The 16,967-nt window shown below is 41.8% G+C and overlaps 1 protein-coding gene across 1 annotated transcript in view; it reads left to right on the top strand.

The window, feature by feature from the left end:
* Nucleotides 1–16,967, top strand: part of ip6k1 (inositol hexakisphosphate kinase 1) — a 117,054-nt gene that overhangs the window by 85,018 nt on the left and 15,069 nt on the right. The window contains exons 4-5 of the mRNA XM_059944527.1: nt 5,684–5,865; nt 16,551–16,726. Coding sequence (XP_059800510.1) covers nt 5,684–5,865; nt 16,551–16,726 — 358 coding nt within the window. The remainder of the gene's footprint in view (nt 1–5,683; nt 5,866–16,550; nt 16,727–16,967) is intronic.

A 16,967-nucleotide genomic window follows, 5' to 3' on the forward strand; every position in this document is an offset into this window, starting at 1 on the left:
CTTTCAGTCCTGTATTCATCACTCTTAGATTTTGCCCCCCTGTTATGCTGTAGCTTGTGCCACTAACTGCAATTTTCCCCTGTCATCTGCCTGTCCTTCCTCACAGTTTCACTACATACTGCATCTTGTTGTACACCAACTACCCCATCCTCAGCCCTTTCACTCCAGTTCCTATATCCTTGCCAAATTAGTTTAAGTCCTTCCTAACTGATCTAGGAAACTTGTCTGCAAGGATACAGGTCATCTCTGGTTCAGGTATAATCCATCCTCTAAGTATAGGTCATAGCTTCCCCTGAAGGGATCTCAGTGATGCAGAAATCTGAAACCCAGTCCCCAGCACCAATATTTCAGCCATGCATTTATCTGCCAAATCATATTCACTGGCACTTAGCACAGGCAGTACTCTGGAGATTACTACTCTGCTGGTCTTGCTTTTTGTCTTTCTACCTAACTCCCTATATTATTTCTTCAGTACCTCCTACCGTTTCCTACCTATGTCATTAGAACCAATATGTACCATGACTTCTAGCTGTTCACCCTGCCCCCCCCCCACCCCTTTAGAATGACTTAGACCCAATCAAGTCATCCCTGACCTTGGCACCTGGGGAACAGTGTACCAGCTGGGTGTCTCTTTCTCATCCACAAAATTTCTTCCTTTTAAACACAAAGTATACTGCAGATGCTGTGGTCAGATCAACACGTACAAACAAGCTGGATGAACTCAGCAGGTCGGGCAGCATCAACTGAGATGAGCAGTCAACGTTTCAGGCTGAGACCCTTCGTTAGATTTCTTCCCTGTGTTCCTTTAATTATGGAATCTCCTATCTCCTATCACTATTGCACTCTTCTCTCCCCTTCCCTTTTGAGCCACAGCCAGACTCTGTTCCAGAGATCTGGTTGCTGCATCTTCCCCCAGTAGGTCATTAACCCACTCTCAACAGGGTCCAAAGCAGGATGCTAAATGGCCTCAGAGTTGCTCTGCACTAACTGCCTATTTCCTTTCCCTCTTCTGACAGTCACCCAAGTACCTGCCTCCTACAACGTGGGGGTGACTATCTCCTGTAGCTCCAATCTAATACGACCTCATCTTCCAGTATGAGCCAAAGGCTAGTGAGGTACAGCACCAGTTCCCTAATGGTCTCTAAGGAATTGCAGCTTGATGCACGGTGCTGATTTAGTTACCAGGGAGACTGGAGTTCTCCCAGAGTTGCTACATTTCATACAAAAAACATACCACTACCTCCATTCTCAGTACACTAGCCACCTATTAACAAAAAACAACTTTGTAGAAGTTTGTTTAACCTCTGCCTGTGCTTGGCCCAAGTTTGTTCTCGCCTAAGTCTGTTGGGCAAAAGCTGAACCACTAACACTATCCGCTCACTCAATGGCCGGCCCACAATTACAGCCTGCTGAGAAAGAGTAAAAAAAGCACCTTATGCTGCGTCAACTACGGATGATGCCTCACGTTGATTGAGGCTCACCTATTAAGTTGTCTCTCAAATGTTTTTATGGGGGGGGGGGGAGACACAAAATTTTGTAAAAACAATATGATTCTACTTTTGTGTTCTGGGAAAAATTGGTCTGAGCCCGATCTTGTGGAGGCAGCTGAATTCAATTGCAGTGCAAACGGTAATACCCTAAGAACAAATTGCATGGAGAGGGTTCAGGGAAAGCAATTCCTTGCTAATAATGATGACTGAACTTGATTTGTAGTGCTCATTGCCATCTCCAAGAACTCTGCATCTTGAACATGAAGATGCAACATTAAGCATTTTCTTAGATTCATTTGTTGCCAAATGCTTTACATGCTTGTTTGGCTCTGCTATGTTTAGTTCCAACCTTTAAATAGCTGTCTTCTGATTTGTCATTGTTTATCATCACCATTTTTGCAACTTACCTGTAGTGAATGCTATTTCATAAATCACTTTTGTCCCATTGATTTCTTTCAGTTCCATTGTACTCCCAAAGTCCCTTTATAACAAAAAGAAAAATGATTAATATAAAGCAGGCATTGTGCTAGGTCAGAGCTCAATCATGCCTAAACAAGAACACTTTTGTCTAAGATAACTCCCTCATTATTGAGTTCAGGTAACAGAAAGTTACCCTTGGGGAATTCAGAAATCACTAACAAAAAATTTGGGTGCACATTTAAAGTATTACTCCTACAAAATTAATGAGAGGAGGGAAAAGAAGTACATAATTCCTTAATTTACATTTCCTGATGCAAGTGCAGATGGCATAGCTTCTATTACAGAAAGTGGCAATATGGACAGTTTTCTAGAATGTAACATTGGGTTGCTATATTTAGTTTCTTTTAATATTTGTAGAATGAAGTTTTAATACCGATTTTAATAGCCACATGAAATATGAAAGCTATTTTGTTACATTGCTGAGAGATTCACAAAACTTATTTTTTTAAAGTTTATAACAAAACGTTTTTAGCTAGGCAACAGTTATGTTGCTGAATATGATAGGTTTGCACTTCAGTTTGAATCATTATTGCCAATTGGGGCGCGAAGCTAGCATAGTGATCAGTGCAATGCTATTACAGCTTGGGGTGTTAGAGTTCAGAGTTCGATTTTCAGCATCCTCTGTAAGAAAGTTTATACCTTCTTACTGTTTGCGCATGGATTTTCTGCACGTGATCCGGTTTCCTCCAATAGTCCAAAGTGGTACAGGTTAAGTAGGTTAATTGATCATTGTAAATTGTTCCAAATATTCCAAAATCCGAAAAAATTCGAAACACCTCTGGCCCCAAGCATTTACAATAGGAGTACTCAACCGGTAGTATATCCAGTTCTGTTTGCTTGACTATAGGGAAGACATGATTGCCCTAGAGAGGATGCAGAAGAGATTCGCCAAGATGTTGCATGGGTAAGCTGGGCTTGTTTCAGAGCTGAGAAGTTTGAGGGGAACCTGAGGTAAACAAAATTGAGGGGCATAGATGAGATGGAAACACTCACTTTAAGTGTTTCTGCATCCATCATCGTAACATTGATTCTCTCTCCCATTGGTACACTCTGGCTGAAGTGCACCATTTATAAAATGCCACTAGGTGCCTAGGCTAATTCAGCTGTACCTTCCAAATCCAAGCTATTTTCAGCAAGAAGACAAGCACAGCAATTCCATGGGAACATAAACAATCTCCACACTTTGCTATATCATAAACCATCCCAACTTGGTAAAATATAAGTATTCTTTTTCTAATCTTGAAAGTATCTGCATAACAAAAACAAGATAACAGAAGGGCTTGAGCTGTTGAAGGTGTTTTGCCACTACGTTACCGAGAGCATTTTCGATAGCAGCAAAAGTTGGTCTTGCCAGTGATGCTCATACCCCAAACCAAGTTTTTAAAAGTGTGAAAAAAGTGATGTATGAAGATAGGTCATTAAAGGACACGATTAAAAGCTTAACAGTATCGGGGAGTCTGTTACAGAGGGACATTGTGGTAAAATGGTGGAGGCCATCAGGCTGTTATTTGTACCAGGTTGCGTTACTGTCACTATGATATTAGTAGGGTACAGTGTGGATGCAGACATAAGGCTCAGTAGAAGCTGCTACTAACACTGGGATTACTTAGGTGGTACTGTATTAATATTTATGAGGTTAATGAAATATGTTTGTAACGTTGCATTGATTTGTGATTGTCCTGCGCATTCTCCAGTATTTAATATTTGTTAATCCTTTTATAGTTCCTCTATGACTGTATCTATAGTACTTCTGACACACAAGAATGGTGGGGCAATTGGCTTTCAATGCAATGAATGTTCCTTTGTATTTCTTCATATATGAAGAAATGAGCTATTTAGTGAAGAGAGGTTTTAAATCTGTTAGTTGTTAATTGGTGCACTTTAGAGAAATGCTAGGAACACTAGACTGAAGTTTGAGGAGGATGATGGTATTCCATTTGTGAAAGAATGTCTGTACTTAGTATCTCCAATTGAGACAGGTGGTGCAGATACACTCAGTGGCCATTTTATTGGGTACATGAGTGGAACCCAGTATCATCTTTTACTGCAGTAGCCCATCCACTTCAAAGGTCAACTTGTTTTGTATTCAGAGATGCTCCTCTGCACAACATTGTTGGAATGCATGGTTATTTGAGTTGCTGTTGCTCTCTTGTCAGCTTGAATCAGTCTGGCCTCTCTCCTCTGACCTGTCATTCATGAGTTATTTTTGCCCACAGAACTGCCACTTGATTTTTTGGGGGGATTTTTTCACTATTCCCTGTAAACTGTTGTGCGTGAAAGTCTCAGGAGAGAGCAGTTTCTGAGGTACTCAAACCCCATCAGGCACAGTCAGTCCCTTAGTTTACGTTTCCTCCCCATTCTGTTTGGCCTGAACAGCAACTGAACCTTTTGACCATGTTTTTTTTTGCATTGAGTTGCTGTGATATTTTGGGCTGATTAGATAGTTGTATTTATGAGCAGGTGTACCAAATAAAGTGACCACAGTGTGTATTTAAAGGATCTAGGTAAGCAGATGGAGAAGGCAGTCCAAGGGAATACCATAACATACAGCTTGGCCAGAGGGCTATATGACATTTCTGTGCCTTAGCCACAATAGTTAAAACTCTCAGTACAGAAAACCCCAGCTGTTAGAGCAAATCTGCTAGTAGGCATTGGCTTTGAGAATTTGGGGTTGATGGGAAGTGAATTTGCATGTCATGGGGCAGCATGGCTTGTGGTCATTGCTCAGAAAGACAGCAAAGTTTCTGCTTTAATGAAAAGAATTCTGACAGTGGTTGCATGAATAAGTAATAGAATCAAGGTGTTGTTCTGAATTCTGTTTGAAATTGTTTACTTCCACAGCTGCATGTGGACAGTAACTTTCAGCATGTGACACCATTTGCTATCATTGTGAAGGTAATTGAAACTTAAGGCAAACATTTGAAGAAATTAAGACTCCCATAGCATACTTGACAGTGTGTTGGTATTGTCCTGAACACATGAAGATGAGTTGCAAAGATTATGTAAGTAGTTGCAAGGCATGTAAATTAGTTCAATTCAGCTGCCTTGATGCACAGTAAGTAAGGCAGCAGGCCTTACAGTTAAGGAGGCTGACATGAAGTGAATACTACTCAGGCATTGGGTGTGACCAATTCGAGTTGCCATTAACTTGGCATTTAAGATGCACATTCTTCACAGAGCAGCTAAAGTATTTAAACTTTTGGTGCAATAAATGTGCATTTAATAAAGAAAAACAGTAATCCAAGTATGGAATGATGTGAATTATTGTAGTGTGGGATGTCATTTCTTATCTAGGATGCCACAGTAGCATAATGGTTAGTGCAACGCTATTATAGCTCGGGGCATCGGAGTTCAGGGTTCAATCCTGGCATCTTCTGTAAGGAGTTAATACCTCACTGTGGAATATATGTGGTTTTCTCCCACAATCCAGACATACTAGTTACTAGGTTAATTAGTCTTTTTTTTAATTGTTTTGTGATTAGGCTGGGGTTGCTGGGCAATGTAGCTTAAAGGGCCAAAAGGCCCAATTCAATGCTGTATCATTTAAGTTAAAAATTAATAACTCATTGCAGTGATTCCATTAGATCAACATATCTAGAAAGATCCCAGTCCCATGTTTAATTAATGTGTAGAAGTGTTGGTTAAATTGTCGGATAAATGAATCACTGTCTCCTCACTTTACGATGTTAATAGCTCTCTGGTTTTTCCCATAGCTCTCAGGAGATGAAGAGTCCAAAGATGGAATTACAGATTTCATCTGACATTCCCTTCCAGATGCTGGACAGCAATAGTACACTGATTTCAGAGAAGATCAGCTTCAACCCTTGGAGCTTGCGCTGCCACAAACAACAGCTAAATCGCATGCGATCTGAATCCAAGGAACGGAAATTGTATAGTATCCTCTGCTCAAATACACGTGTGTAATATGCCAGGGTCAATGTTGTGATATCCTAGTTACCATTCCATGCAAATTCCTCTTGCTACAACTTAATATAACTGCAGTACCTCAAAAGGTCTAGTCATTCAAGCACACTACATCTACATCTGAATGCACTTAAGGTACTAGTGCAACAATTCCAAGACATGATAAAAGTTTGCATCAATGTAATGTACATTAACAGAAAGTGTCCAATGGCTAAAGACAGTTGGCAGGTCAAGACAGTAACCAGAGGTCTGGTGAACAAGATGAGTTTTGAAGAAGAGGCATAAAGGTGTAAGGAGGAATACCAGAGTGTGGTGCAGGAAACAGAAGGCATGGTGGCTATCGATCCACAAGAGGGAAGTCATGTGAGAGGAAGATGGGGTGGATAAATGTTGCTGAATGTGCTAAATGTGTTCCCTCCAAGAAAGGAATAGGGATGAAAGGATAATTGGAGATTCAAGCAGGTCAACATGGGTGGGTGATTGACAGGTTAAGTATAGGGTTAACTCATGGGGAATAGCATTTTGGATATTGAAACCTGTGAAGGATGAGAAGCTGCTGGGCAAATTTTGGAATTGTTGGGTTCAGAGATGATGTTATTTAGTTTTGGAAAGGGATGTCCCATGCAGAGAATACTGAAGAAATATTCCTTTAAGATGTTGGAAAAGATCTGTAGCTCGGGTTGAGGATGTTACTGTTGAGTGCCTTGCGAGCTGGCTTTTTAGCTTGCAGACGTTTCATTACCCAGCTAGGCAACTTCATCAGTGCAACTTCGAATGAAATATAGGTGGTCTACATTGCTCGTCTTTTATGTGTCCTGTTATGAGTCCATTTGTGTGTGTGTGTATATGGGTATATGTGCCATTTCTGTTGGTTACTGATTATGTAATCTACGATTGGTTTGTTAAAAATTCAGTTAGGAGATCATTGTTAGTTGACAGTGTTAACTATTAACATTGTTAGTTGTGTTAGTTGACCATTATGTAGGATTAACGTCGTTCTCATTGACAGACACGTGTAATCAGGTGCGAATAGGCACTTGGCTCTAGACTGACAACTTGACACCGAAGTGGGATGTAAACTGGGTTCATTTCAACATGCTTGTTGATAGATTTCTGTGTGGACAACAAAACCTGAAAGAATTCTTGGGCTTGGCCTAGGATAGGCAATAGGTGCAGGAGTAGGCCATTCGGCCCTTTGAGCCAGCACTGCCATTCACTGTGGTCATGGCTGATCATCCACAATCAGTACCCCGTTCCTGCCTGCTCCCCATATACCTTGACTCCGCTATCTTTAAGAGCTCTATCTAACTCTTTCTTGAAAGCATCCAGAGAATTGGCCTCCACTGCCTTCTGAGGCAGAGCATTCCACAGATCCACAACTCTCTGGGTGAAAAAGTTTTTCTTCAACTCTGTTCTAAAAATAGCCTACCCCTTATTCTTAAACTATGGCCTCTGGTTCTGGACTCCCCCAACATCGGGAACATGTTTCCTGCCTCTAGCGTGTCCAATCCCTTAATAATCTTATGTTTCAATCAGATTCCCTCTCATCCTTCCAAATTCCAGTGTATACAAGCCCAGTCACTCCAATTTTTCAACATATGACAGTCCTGCCATCCCGGGAATTAACCTTGTGAATCTACGCTGCACCTCCTCAATAGTAAGAATGTCCTTCCTCAAATTTGGAGACCAAAACTGCACACAGTACTCCAGGTGTGGTCTCACCAGGGCCTTGTACATCTGCAGAAGGACCTCTTTGCTCCTATACTCAACTTCCCTTGTTATGAAGGCCCACATGCCATTAGCTTTTTTCATTGCCTGCTGTACCTGCATGCTTACTTTCAGTGACTGATGAACAAGGACACCTAGATCTCATTGTACTTCTCCCTTTCCTAGCTTGACTCTATTCAGATAGTAATCTGCCTTCCTGTTCTTGCCACCAAAGTGGATAACCTCACATTAATCCACAGTAAACTGCATCTGCCATGCATCTGCCCACTTACCCAACCTGTCAAAGTCACCCTGCATTCTCAAACATCCTCCTCACATTTCACACTGCTACCCAGCTGTGTGTCAGGATAGTGACATTGGTCCAGTCAAATTGATGCGCTTTGCTGTCGCAATGTTTTTCGAACATTCACTTTATGACACCTCGTTGTTATGAAAGACCTACATTAGTTACCTGTTTTCACCAACAGAAGGTGTTTTCACTGTTACGAAAAAACGTAGTGTGCGAAAAGGGGCAGCATGCACGCCGAGCAGCCAACCTCCTCCCCCGGAGCTGCATTCTGGCCGGCATTGCTTAAACACAGCCTGAGCGGCATCTGTGCTTTATGTCGATTTATTTTGTACATCCATTAGCAAGATGAGTTCTAAGGTATCAGAAAAGCCTAAAAGAGCGTGTAAGGGTGTTACACTTAGTGTAAAACCAAACATAATAAAATGTTTTGATTGTGGTGAACAAAGTAAGGATACAGTGAGTTTGGCTAAGGGTTTGTGGAAGTTGACAAAGATGATGTTGAAGGGGTTTTGGCATCCCATGACCAAGAACTGACAAATGAAGAGCTGATGAAGAGGAAAGGATAACAATTGAAACCAAACGCAGTAGCAAACGGCCCGAAAGTGAAGTCATCCAGGAACTGAACGTGAAGCAATTTTGTGAGATTTTCGCTGCGATTGACAATGCTCCAATGATTGCAGAAAAATGTGACTTTAATTTTGAAAGGGTATGTAGGTTTAGGGCAGGTTTGCAGGATGGTTTGAGTGCTTACAAAGAACTGTATGATAGAAAAATGAGCGAGGCTAAGCAGTCAAGCATACTGTCATTTTTCAAGCCTTCCACATCAGCCACAGCAGACAACGAAAGTCGACCTTCAACATCGAGGCAGGCAGACATAGAAGGAGATGACCTGCCTGCCCTGATGGAAACAGACAACGATGAGATCACACCCCAGTCTCCCATCACCCCAACCTCCGATGACTCAGCCTAACATACCATCAGTGTGCTCACTGTCTTCCCAATTCTGGTAAGTGAAACTGCACTGGACGTACATTATTTCTAGTTTATATAGGCTGTGTATTTTTATGTTATTTGGTATGATTTGGCAGCTTCATAGCTTAAAGGTTACTGGAAAGAGTGCTTCTGCCGAGAGCACTTGCGCCGAGTGTTTTTGCCGCGAGCACTGCTGAGAGCGCTTGCGTGAGATTTTCACTATGGTGGACAGTGCAGCAATAATTGCAGAAAAGTATTCCTACTTTATGTAGGCTGTGTATTTATCAGAACATTCCTGCTTTTACTATATATTACTATTATTTTAGGTTTTATGTGTTATTTGGCATGATTTGGTAGGTTATTTTTTGGGTTTGCGAACGCTCACAAATTTTTGCCATATAAATAAATGGTAATTGCTTCTTCACTTTACGACATTCCGGCTTACAAACCATTTCATAGGAATGCTCTACCTTCGAATAGTGGGGGAAACCGGTATAGATATAAGGGAAAGTTGATCATGACGGTTTACAGCCAGTTGGTGTTCATGTACCCTTGTTGATAGCTTCCTACCAGTCTGTCCAATATAATACTTGTTGCAGTTGGCGCATAGAATTTTGTATATGGTGTTCATTCTGTGCGTTGTAGGTAAAGGGGGGGATCTTTTATTACTGATAGACACTGGCGTAGTGTGGCTGTAGGTTTGTGTGCTACTATGATGTAATATTCCTTATTACCATTTCTGCAGAGCCACAAACTGCGTCTACCTGAAGATTACAAAGCAAGGTTGGTTAATGGTATGTAAGAATGGTGTGAGATTAATTATGACATGCAAATTGGGTTGTAAAATCAGTGTTTTGTTATAGCCAGTATATTTCTATTTGACGAACATAAGAGTTCAAGGTTCATGTGATAGGGGAGGTCCCTTAGAATGAAGGCGAAGGATGATGACCTGGGGCTTAGTACTTATCTGGAATAACTGTCCAGTTCTCTAATACCCTTAAGATGCCGTGGTTTTCTTTTCTCCTTTCCTCTTGTCTGCCTGTGTACCTGAGAAATGAAGTTGGCAGTTTGCTGCTCTGTAGTTTACATTTTAGAACATTATTCATATCCCTTTCAGGGCATTATTAAGTAGTTTTAAAGTGCAGTTGTTAATGCATAGGAAATACAGCAGGCAATTTGCACACAAGCTTCCACAAACAGAGTTAATCTCCTCCATGATTGTAATTCGCAGATCTCTGAAGCAGTAATCTCTGCTTCAGTGGAGGCAGTCCAGTTTTCTTGTTTGTCACCTGGCTCCATTGTGAAATGAATGAGCATTTAGTTATTGCTGGACTTCAGACTGGGATTCTAATGCAGCAAGTAGGCCAAAATTATACTGGTTTAGACAAATTCACTTAGTCATAATGAATTCTTTAAGGACCCAAGTTCAACTTTTGTTGAGTGTGTTGCAGCCATCAAATTCTAAATTTGTGTATATTTACAAAATACAGTTAAGTTGGTCAGTAAAACTATTGAAAATCTTTTCTTTGTACTTTTGTCAGTTAAATAAAGGTTCACGTGAATTAACATATCACAGATTTTTTTAATTGCATTTTGGAAAATATCCCAACTTTTCTGGAAATGGGGTTTGTAGATTAAAAATCATGCAAAAACAAATAATATATTTTTTTCAAAAAGTTCACGGATTCAATGGCCACTTAGGAATCAGATGGCAGAGGGGAAGAAGCTGTTACTGAATCGCTGAGTGTGTGCCTTTAGGCTTCTGTACCTCCTACCTGATGGTAACAGTGAGTAAAGGGCATGCCCTGGGTGCTGGAGGTCTTTAATAATGGACACTGCCTTTCTGAGACACCACTCCTTGAAGATGTCCTGGCTGCATTGTAGGCTAGTACCCAAGATGGAGCCGACTAAATTTGCGACCCTCTGCAGCTTCTTTTGGTCCTGTACAGTAGGCACCCTCCCCGCCCCCATACCAGACAGTGATGCATCCTGTCAGGATGTTCTCTACGGTACATCTATGGAAGTTTTTGAATGTATTTGTTGACAGGTCATATCTCTTCAAGCTCCTAATGAAGTATAGTTGCTGTCTTGCCTTTTTTTATAACTGAGTTGATACATTGGGACCAGGTTAGGTCCTCAGAGATCTTGACACCTAGGAACTTGAAGCTGCACAGTACAGGCCCTTCTGTCCTCCATGTTGTGCTGACCCATATAATCCTTTTTTAAAAAAAAAGTACTAAACCCACACTACCCCATAACCCTCCATTTTTCTTTCATCCATGTGCCTGCCCAAGAGGTTCTTAAATACCCCTAATGTTTTAGCCTCCACCACCATCCCTGGCAAGTCATTCCAGGCACTCAGAACCCTTTGTGTTTTTTAAAAAAAACCCTGATGTCTCCCCTAAACTTCCCTCTAATTCTGAAATGTTAGTTCATTGGTACTTAGCTTGCAACAAAAGTAGAAAGCTATGATGAAAAGTTATTTGAAAATTATTTACTTGATTATAAGGACATAAGAAGTAAGAGTGATAGCACCCATCCCAGCCCCTTAATCGAATAATCGGGGGAGCAGACAGAGAGAGAAGAGCACCCCTGTGGCTGTTCCCATCAAAAATAAGTATACCGTTTTTGATACTGTTGGTGGGGATGACCTACCAGGAACAAGCTGCAGTGATCCTGTCTCTGGCACTGAGGTTGGACCCTCGACTAGGAAGGGGAGGAGGGAAGAGAAGAGAGCAGTATTGATAGGGGATTCTATAGTCAGGAGGGCGGATAGGAGATTTTGTGGGGAAGATCGGGAGTCTCGGATGGTATGTTGCTTCCCTGGTGCCAGGGTCCGAGACATCTCAGATCGGGTGCAGGTTATTCTCGAGAGGGAGGGCAAGAATCCAGATGTTGTGGTCCATGTAGGGACCAATGACATGGATAGGATGAGTGAGGGGGTCCTGCGTAGGGAGTTCAGGGAGTTAGGTGCGAAGCTGAAGAGCAGGACCTCCAGGGTAACAATCTCAGGATTGCTACCTGTGCCACGTGCGAGTGAGGCAAGGAACAGAAAAATTATAAAGATTAATACGTGGCTGAGAGGATGGTGCAGGAGGGAGGGCTTCAGGTTTGTAGATAATTGGGCTTTGTTCCAGGGAAGGTGGGATCTGTTCCGAAGGGATGGTTTATACCTGAACTGGAGCGGTACTAACATTTGTTTGCTAGTGTTTGCTAGTGTTTCTTGGGGGTGGGGGGGGGGTTAAACTAAATTTTCAGGGGGCGGGGATCCAGAATGTGAGAGAGGATAGTAAGATGAAGAATAAAGGACAGGTGGGGACTACATGGTTCCAGAATATTAAGTGTGTAGTAGAGAAAGGTGAGGCAGAACAAGTGATAAGGAGGACTCCTGTACAGAGGGATGGTCTGACGGAACATGGAGTTAAATGTATTGAAAGAATAAGTAAATTTAGGAAGGACAACAAAATTCTAGGGGCGTATAGCCTGATGGGAGTTCGGGGAGCTGGGTTAAGCACAATAGGCAGCGATTCAAACAGAGAGAGGAGAAATGGGCTAAAAATTCTATATCTGAATGCACTAAGTGTCAGAAATAAGGCGGATGAGCTTGAAGCCCAGGTGCGAATGGGTAACTATGATGTTGGGATAACGGAGACATGGCTGCATGGAGATCAGACCTGGGAAATGAATGTACAAGGTTATACGTGCTATCGTAGGGACAGAAATGTGGGCAGAGGGGGTGGGGTGGCCCTGTTGGTGTGGAATGAGATTCAGTCCTTTGCAAAGGGGGACATAGGGTCAGGAGAAGTAGAGTCTGTGTGGATAGAACTGAGGAACAGTAAGGGCAAAAGGACCCAAATGGGTGTTGTCTACAGGCCACCAGACAGTAGCATGGATATTGGGTGCAAGTTGAATAGGGAGTTAACATTGGCATGTGGCAAAGGTAATGTCGCAGTAGTTATGGGGGATTTCAACATGCAGGTGAACTGGGAGAATCAGGTTGGTGCTGGACCCCAGGATAGGGAGTTTGTAGAGTGCCTACGGGATGCATTCTTGGAACAGCTTGTATGAGAGCAGACCAGGGACAAGACTATTCTGGATTTAGTGTTATGTAATGAACAGGATTTGATAAGCGATCTTGCAGTAAAGGAGCCATTAGGAGGTAGTGATCATAATATGATAAGTTTTTATCTGCAATTTGAGAAGGATAAGGGCAGCTCGGAGGTGTCAGTGTTGCAGTTGAACAGGGGGAGCTATGGAGCCATGAGGGGGGAGCTGGCCAAAGTTGACTGGACAGATAGCCTAGCAGAAAAGACAGTGGAACAGCAATGTATTCTTGGGAATAATGCACAAGGTGCAATATCGGTTCATCCCCCAGAGAAGGAAAGATTTGGGGGGGGAGGGGCCACAGTGGTTGACAAAGGAAGTCAGAGATTGCATAGTATTAAAAAAAAGGAAGTATGACAGAGCTAAGGTGAGTGGGAGGACAGATGATTGGGAAGTTTTTAAGTAACAACAGAACTTAACTAAAAAGACATTACGGGGAGAAAAAATGAGGTACGAACGCAAGCTGGCCAGGAATATAAAGGAAGATAGCAAAAGCTTTTTTAGGTATGTGAAGAGAAAGAAAATAGTTAAGAACAATGTTGGGCCCTTGAAGAATGAATTGGGTGAAATTGTTATGGGAAACAGAGAAATGGCAGAAGAACTTAATGAGTACTTTAGATCTGTTTTCATGAAGGAAGACACGAGCAATCTCGCAGATGTATGGATGGGCAAAGGACATGAAAGGAGATGAGCAAATGGGCAAATGGGAGATGGGCAAAGGAGATGAAACAGATTGACATTAGGAAGGAAACGGTGATGAGAAGACTGATGGGACTGAAGGCTGACAAATCCTCAGGTCCAGATGGTCTGTATCCTAGGGTACTAAAGGAGGTGGCCCTGGAAATTGCGGATGCATTGGTAATCATTTTCCAATGTTCCTTAGATTCAGGATCAGTTCCTGAGGATTGGAGAATGGCTAATGTTATCCCACTTTTTAAGAAAGGAGGGAGGGAGAAAACAATTGACCTGTCAGCCTGACATCGGTGGTGGGGAAGATGCTAGAGTCCATTATTAAGGATGAAATAGTGGCATATCTAGATAGCAGTGATAGGATTGGGCCGAGCTAGCATGGATTTACCAAGGGTAAATCATGCTTGACTATTATGTTGGGAGTTTTTCGAGGATGTAACCAGGAAGTTAGACGGGGGAGATCCAGTGGATGTAGTGTACCTCGATTTTCAGAAGGCATTTGAAAAGGTCCCACATAGGAGATTGGTGGGTAAAATCAAAGCTCATGGCATTGGGGGGAAGACATTGACATGGATAGAAAACTGTTTGGCAGATAGAAAGCAAAGGGTGGTGGTGAATGGGTGTTTCTCGGGTGGTGACTAGTGGGGTGCCACAGGGCTCGGTATTGGGACCACAGCTGTTTACAGTTTGGATGAAAGCATTGAAAAATTGCTGATGATACTAAGCTGGGTGGCAGTGTGACATGTGATGAGGATGTTAGGAGAATTCAGGGTGACTTGGATAGGCTGGGTGAGTGGGCAGATACTTGGCAGATGATGTTTAATGTGAATAAGTGTGAGGTTATCCACTTTGGGAGTAAGAACAGGAAGGCAGATTATTATCTGAACGGTGTAGAGTTAGGTAAGAGAGAAATACAAAGATCTAGGAGTCCTTGTTCATCAGTCACTGAAGGTGAATGAGCAAGTGCAGTAAGTAGGCAGTGAAGAAGGCTAATGGAATGTTGGCCTTTATTACAAAGGGAATTGAGTACAAGAGCAAGGAAATCCTCTTGCATTTGTACAGGGCCCTGGTAAGACCACACCTGGAGTATTGTGTACAGTTTTGGTCTCCAGGGTTAAGGAAGGACATCCTGGCTGTAGAAGAAGTGCAGCGTAGATTCACAAGTTTAATTCCTGGGATGTCCGGACTGTCTTATGCAGAGAGGTTAGAGAGACTGGGCTTGTACACACTGGAATTAAGGAGATTGAGAGGGGATCTGATTGAAACATCTAAGATTATTAAGGGATTGGACCAGATAGAGGCAGGAAATAAGTTCCAGATGCTGGGAGAGTCCAGTACCAGAGGGCATGGTTTGAGAATAAGGGGTAGGTCATTTAGGACAGAGTTAAGGAGAAACTTCTCCCAGAGAGTTGTGGGGGTCTGGAATGCACTGCCTCGGAAGGTAGTGGAGGCCAATTCTCTGGAAGCTTTCAAGAAGGAGGTAGATAGGTATCTTATGGATAGGGGAATCAAGGGATATGGGGACAAGGCGGGAACCGGGTATTGATAGTAGATGATCAGCCATGATCTCAAAATGGCGGTGCAGGCTCGAAGGGCTGAATGGTCTACTTCTGCACCAATTGTCTATTGAATAAGGCCTCAGTGAATCCAATTTTGGCCTTGACTCTCCTTCCCTGCCTTTTCCTCAGAGTTCTCAACTGTATAGGCCAAAACACAGCCTGCATTAGTGTGAATGTATTCATTAATTTTGCCTCCACAGCTCTCGAGGTTGAGAACTCCAGTCTGATCGACAAAGAATTTCTCCTCATCTGAAATGGGCAACACATTCTGAATCTTTCCTCATTCCAACCCAATTTTGAGATTTCTCAACTATCACTTGTTGATAGTTAATTCATTAAGCTTCCTCAAAATCTTGCATGTTTTAGTTCATATCTTATAAATGCTCAGCCTTTCTGCATTGTCAGCTTTATCTCAAAAATCAACCTAACAAAACTTTCTGAACTGCATCCCACATGAGCATATTCTTTATAAAAGGGGGGAAATTGTGTACAGGTGTGCTCTTACCACACAACTAATTATTTACTTCATCTCCATTCCAGTAAAGACCACATTGTTTTCCCTTTATGTATGCAGACTTTGTTTTATGTGCAAGGAACCCAGATTCTGTCTAGAGCATCATTCTGTAATCTCATTGTACATTATGCCCATTGGGTTACAGAAATTTACTTTTATAGAATTCACAAATCAGTCCCCAAAGAATTAAAGTGCAGAATAAAATTCAGTCTTATAGAATTTATCGGGGGTGGGGGGGGAGGAATGTAAATATAAAATTTGTTCTTAGCTCTCATTTCTTGATGTGTACTAGTGATGTAGCTTCACATTACAGAGTAATGTTATACTATTTTCTAGGAAGCCTCCTCTCCCCAATCACTAATGTTGGCGGTCATCTGTATATAACCAATGTTCTACTCATTGATTCTTTATTCCGAAGTAGATAACCTTGAACCTCCCCACATATTTTATCATGTAGTTTGACCTTTTGTAAATTATTTATCATTGCATTTTTTTCAGAAACTTTCAGTGCAACTTACAAATGAATTAAAAAAAAATATTTGGTGTTTCTGAAGATCAGATGAGTTTATATATCACAACGTTTCTACTAAGATAGAAAGAGTTTCCAGTTTCTCTGAGATCAGTTCAGGAGTAATAGTTCAGGGTTGCTACTTGTAGTTTGATGTTTTAAAAACATACGTGTATTTTTTTTTGGTTGATGAGTAGTATCCTAATAAGAACCGTGGTTTTTGGGATATCTTGTAATAGAATAAGCTCAAACTTCCTTGTCAGGGATTTTCCTTAACAAAGCTTCCTCCTAGAGTTCCTGCTGTTGGAGAATGTGGTTCATCACTTTGGGTATCCTTGCATTCTTGATCTAAAGATGGGGACCAGGCAGCATGGAGATGATGCATCCGAGGAAAAAGCAGCACGTCAGATAAAGAAGTGTGAACTGAGCACATCAGGAGCACTGGGTGTGCGTGTCTGTGGGATGCAGGTCAGTGGCTGATTTAAGCTTTAAAATCCCTGCCATTCACTTCAACCTAGTCTTCTCAAGCAAGGTGAATTATTTTTTTTTTAAATCTACTAAAAATAATTCTAACTATTGTAGTCATTCTTTTGGTTATGACAGTCTTCCAAATAGATCCAAATTATCATGTTATTCAAGGAGACCAAAACCCGAAAGAATTTCCCACAATGGAACTTAATTTTGGTTACAGTGGGGATGGGTGAGAAAG

The sequence above is a fragment of the Hypanus sabinus genome, chromosome 19 (genome assembly GCF_030144855.1).
Source record: "Hypanus sabinus isolate sHypSab1 chromosome 19, sHypSab1.hap1, whole genome shotgun sequence".
Classification (NCBI taxonomy): domain Eukaryota; kingdom Metazoa; phylum Chordata; class Chondrichthyes; order Myliobatiformes; family Dasyatidae; genus Hypanus; species Hypanus sabinus.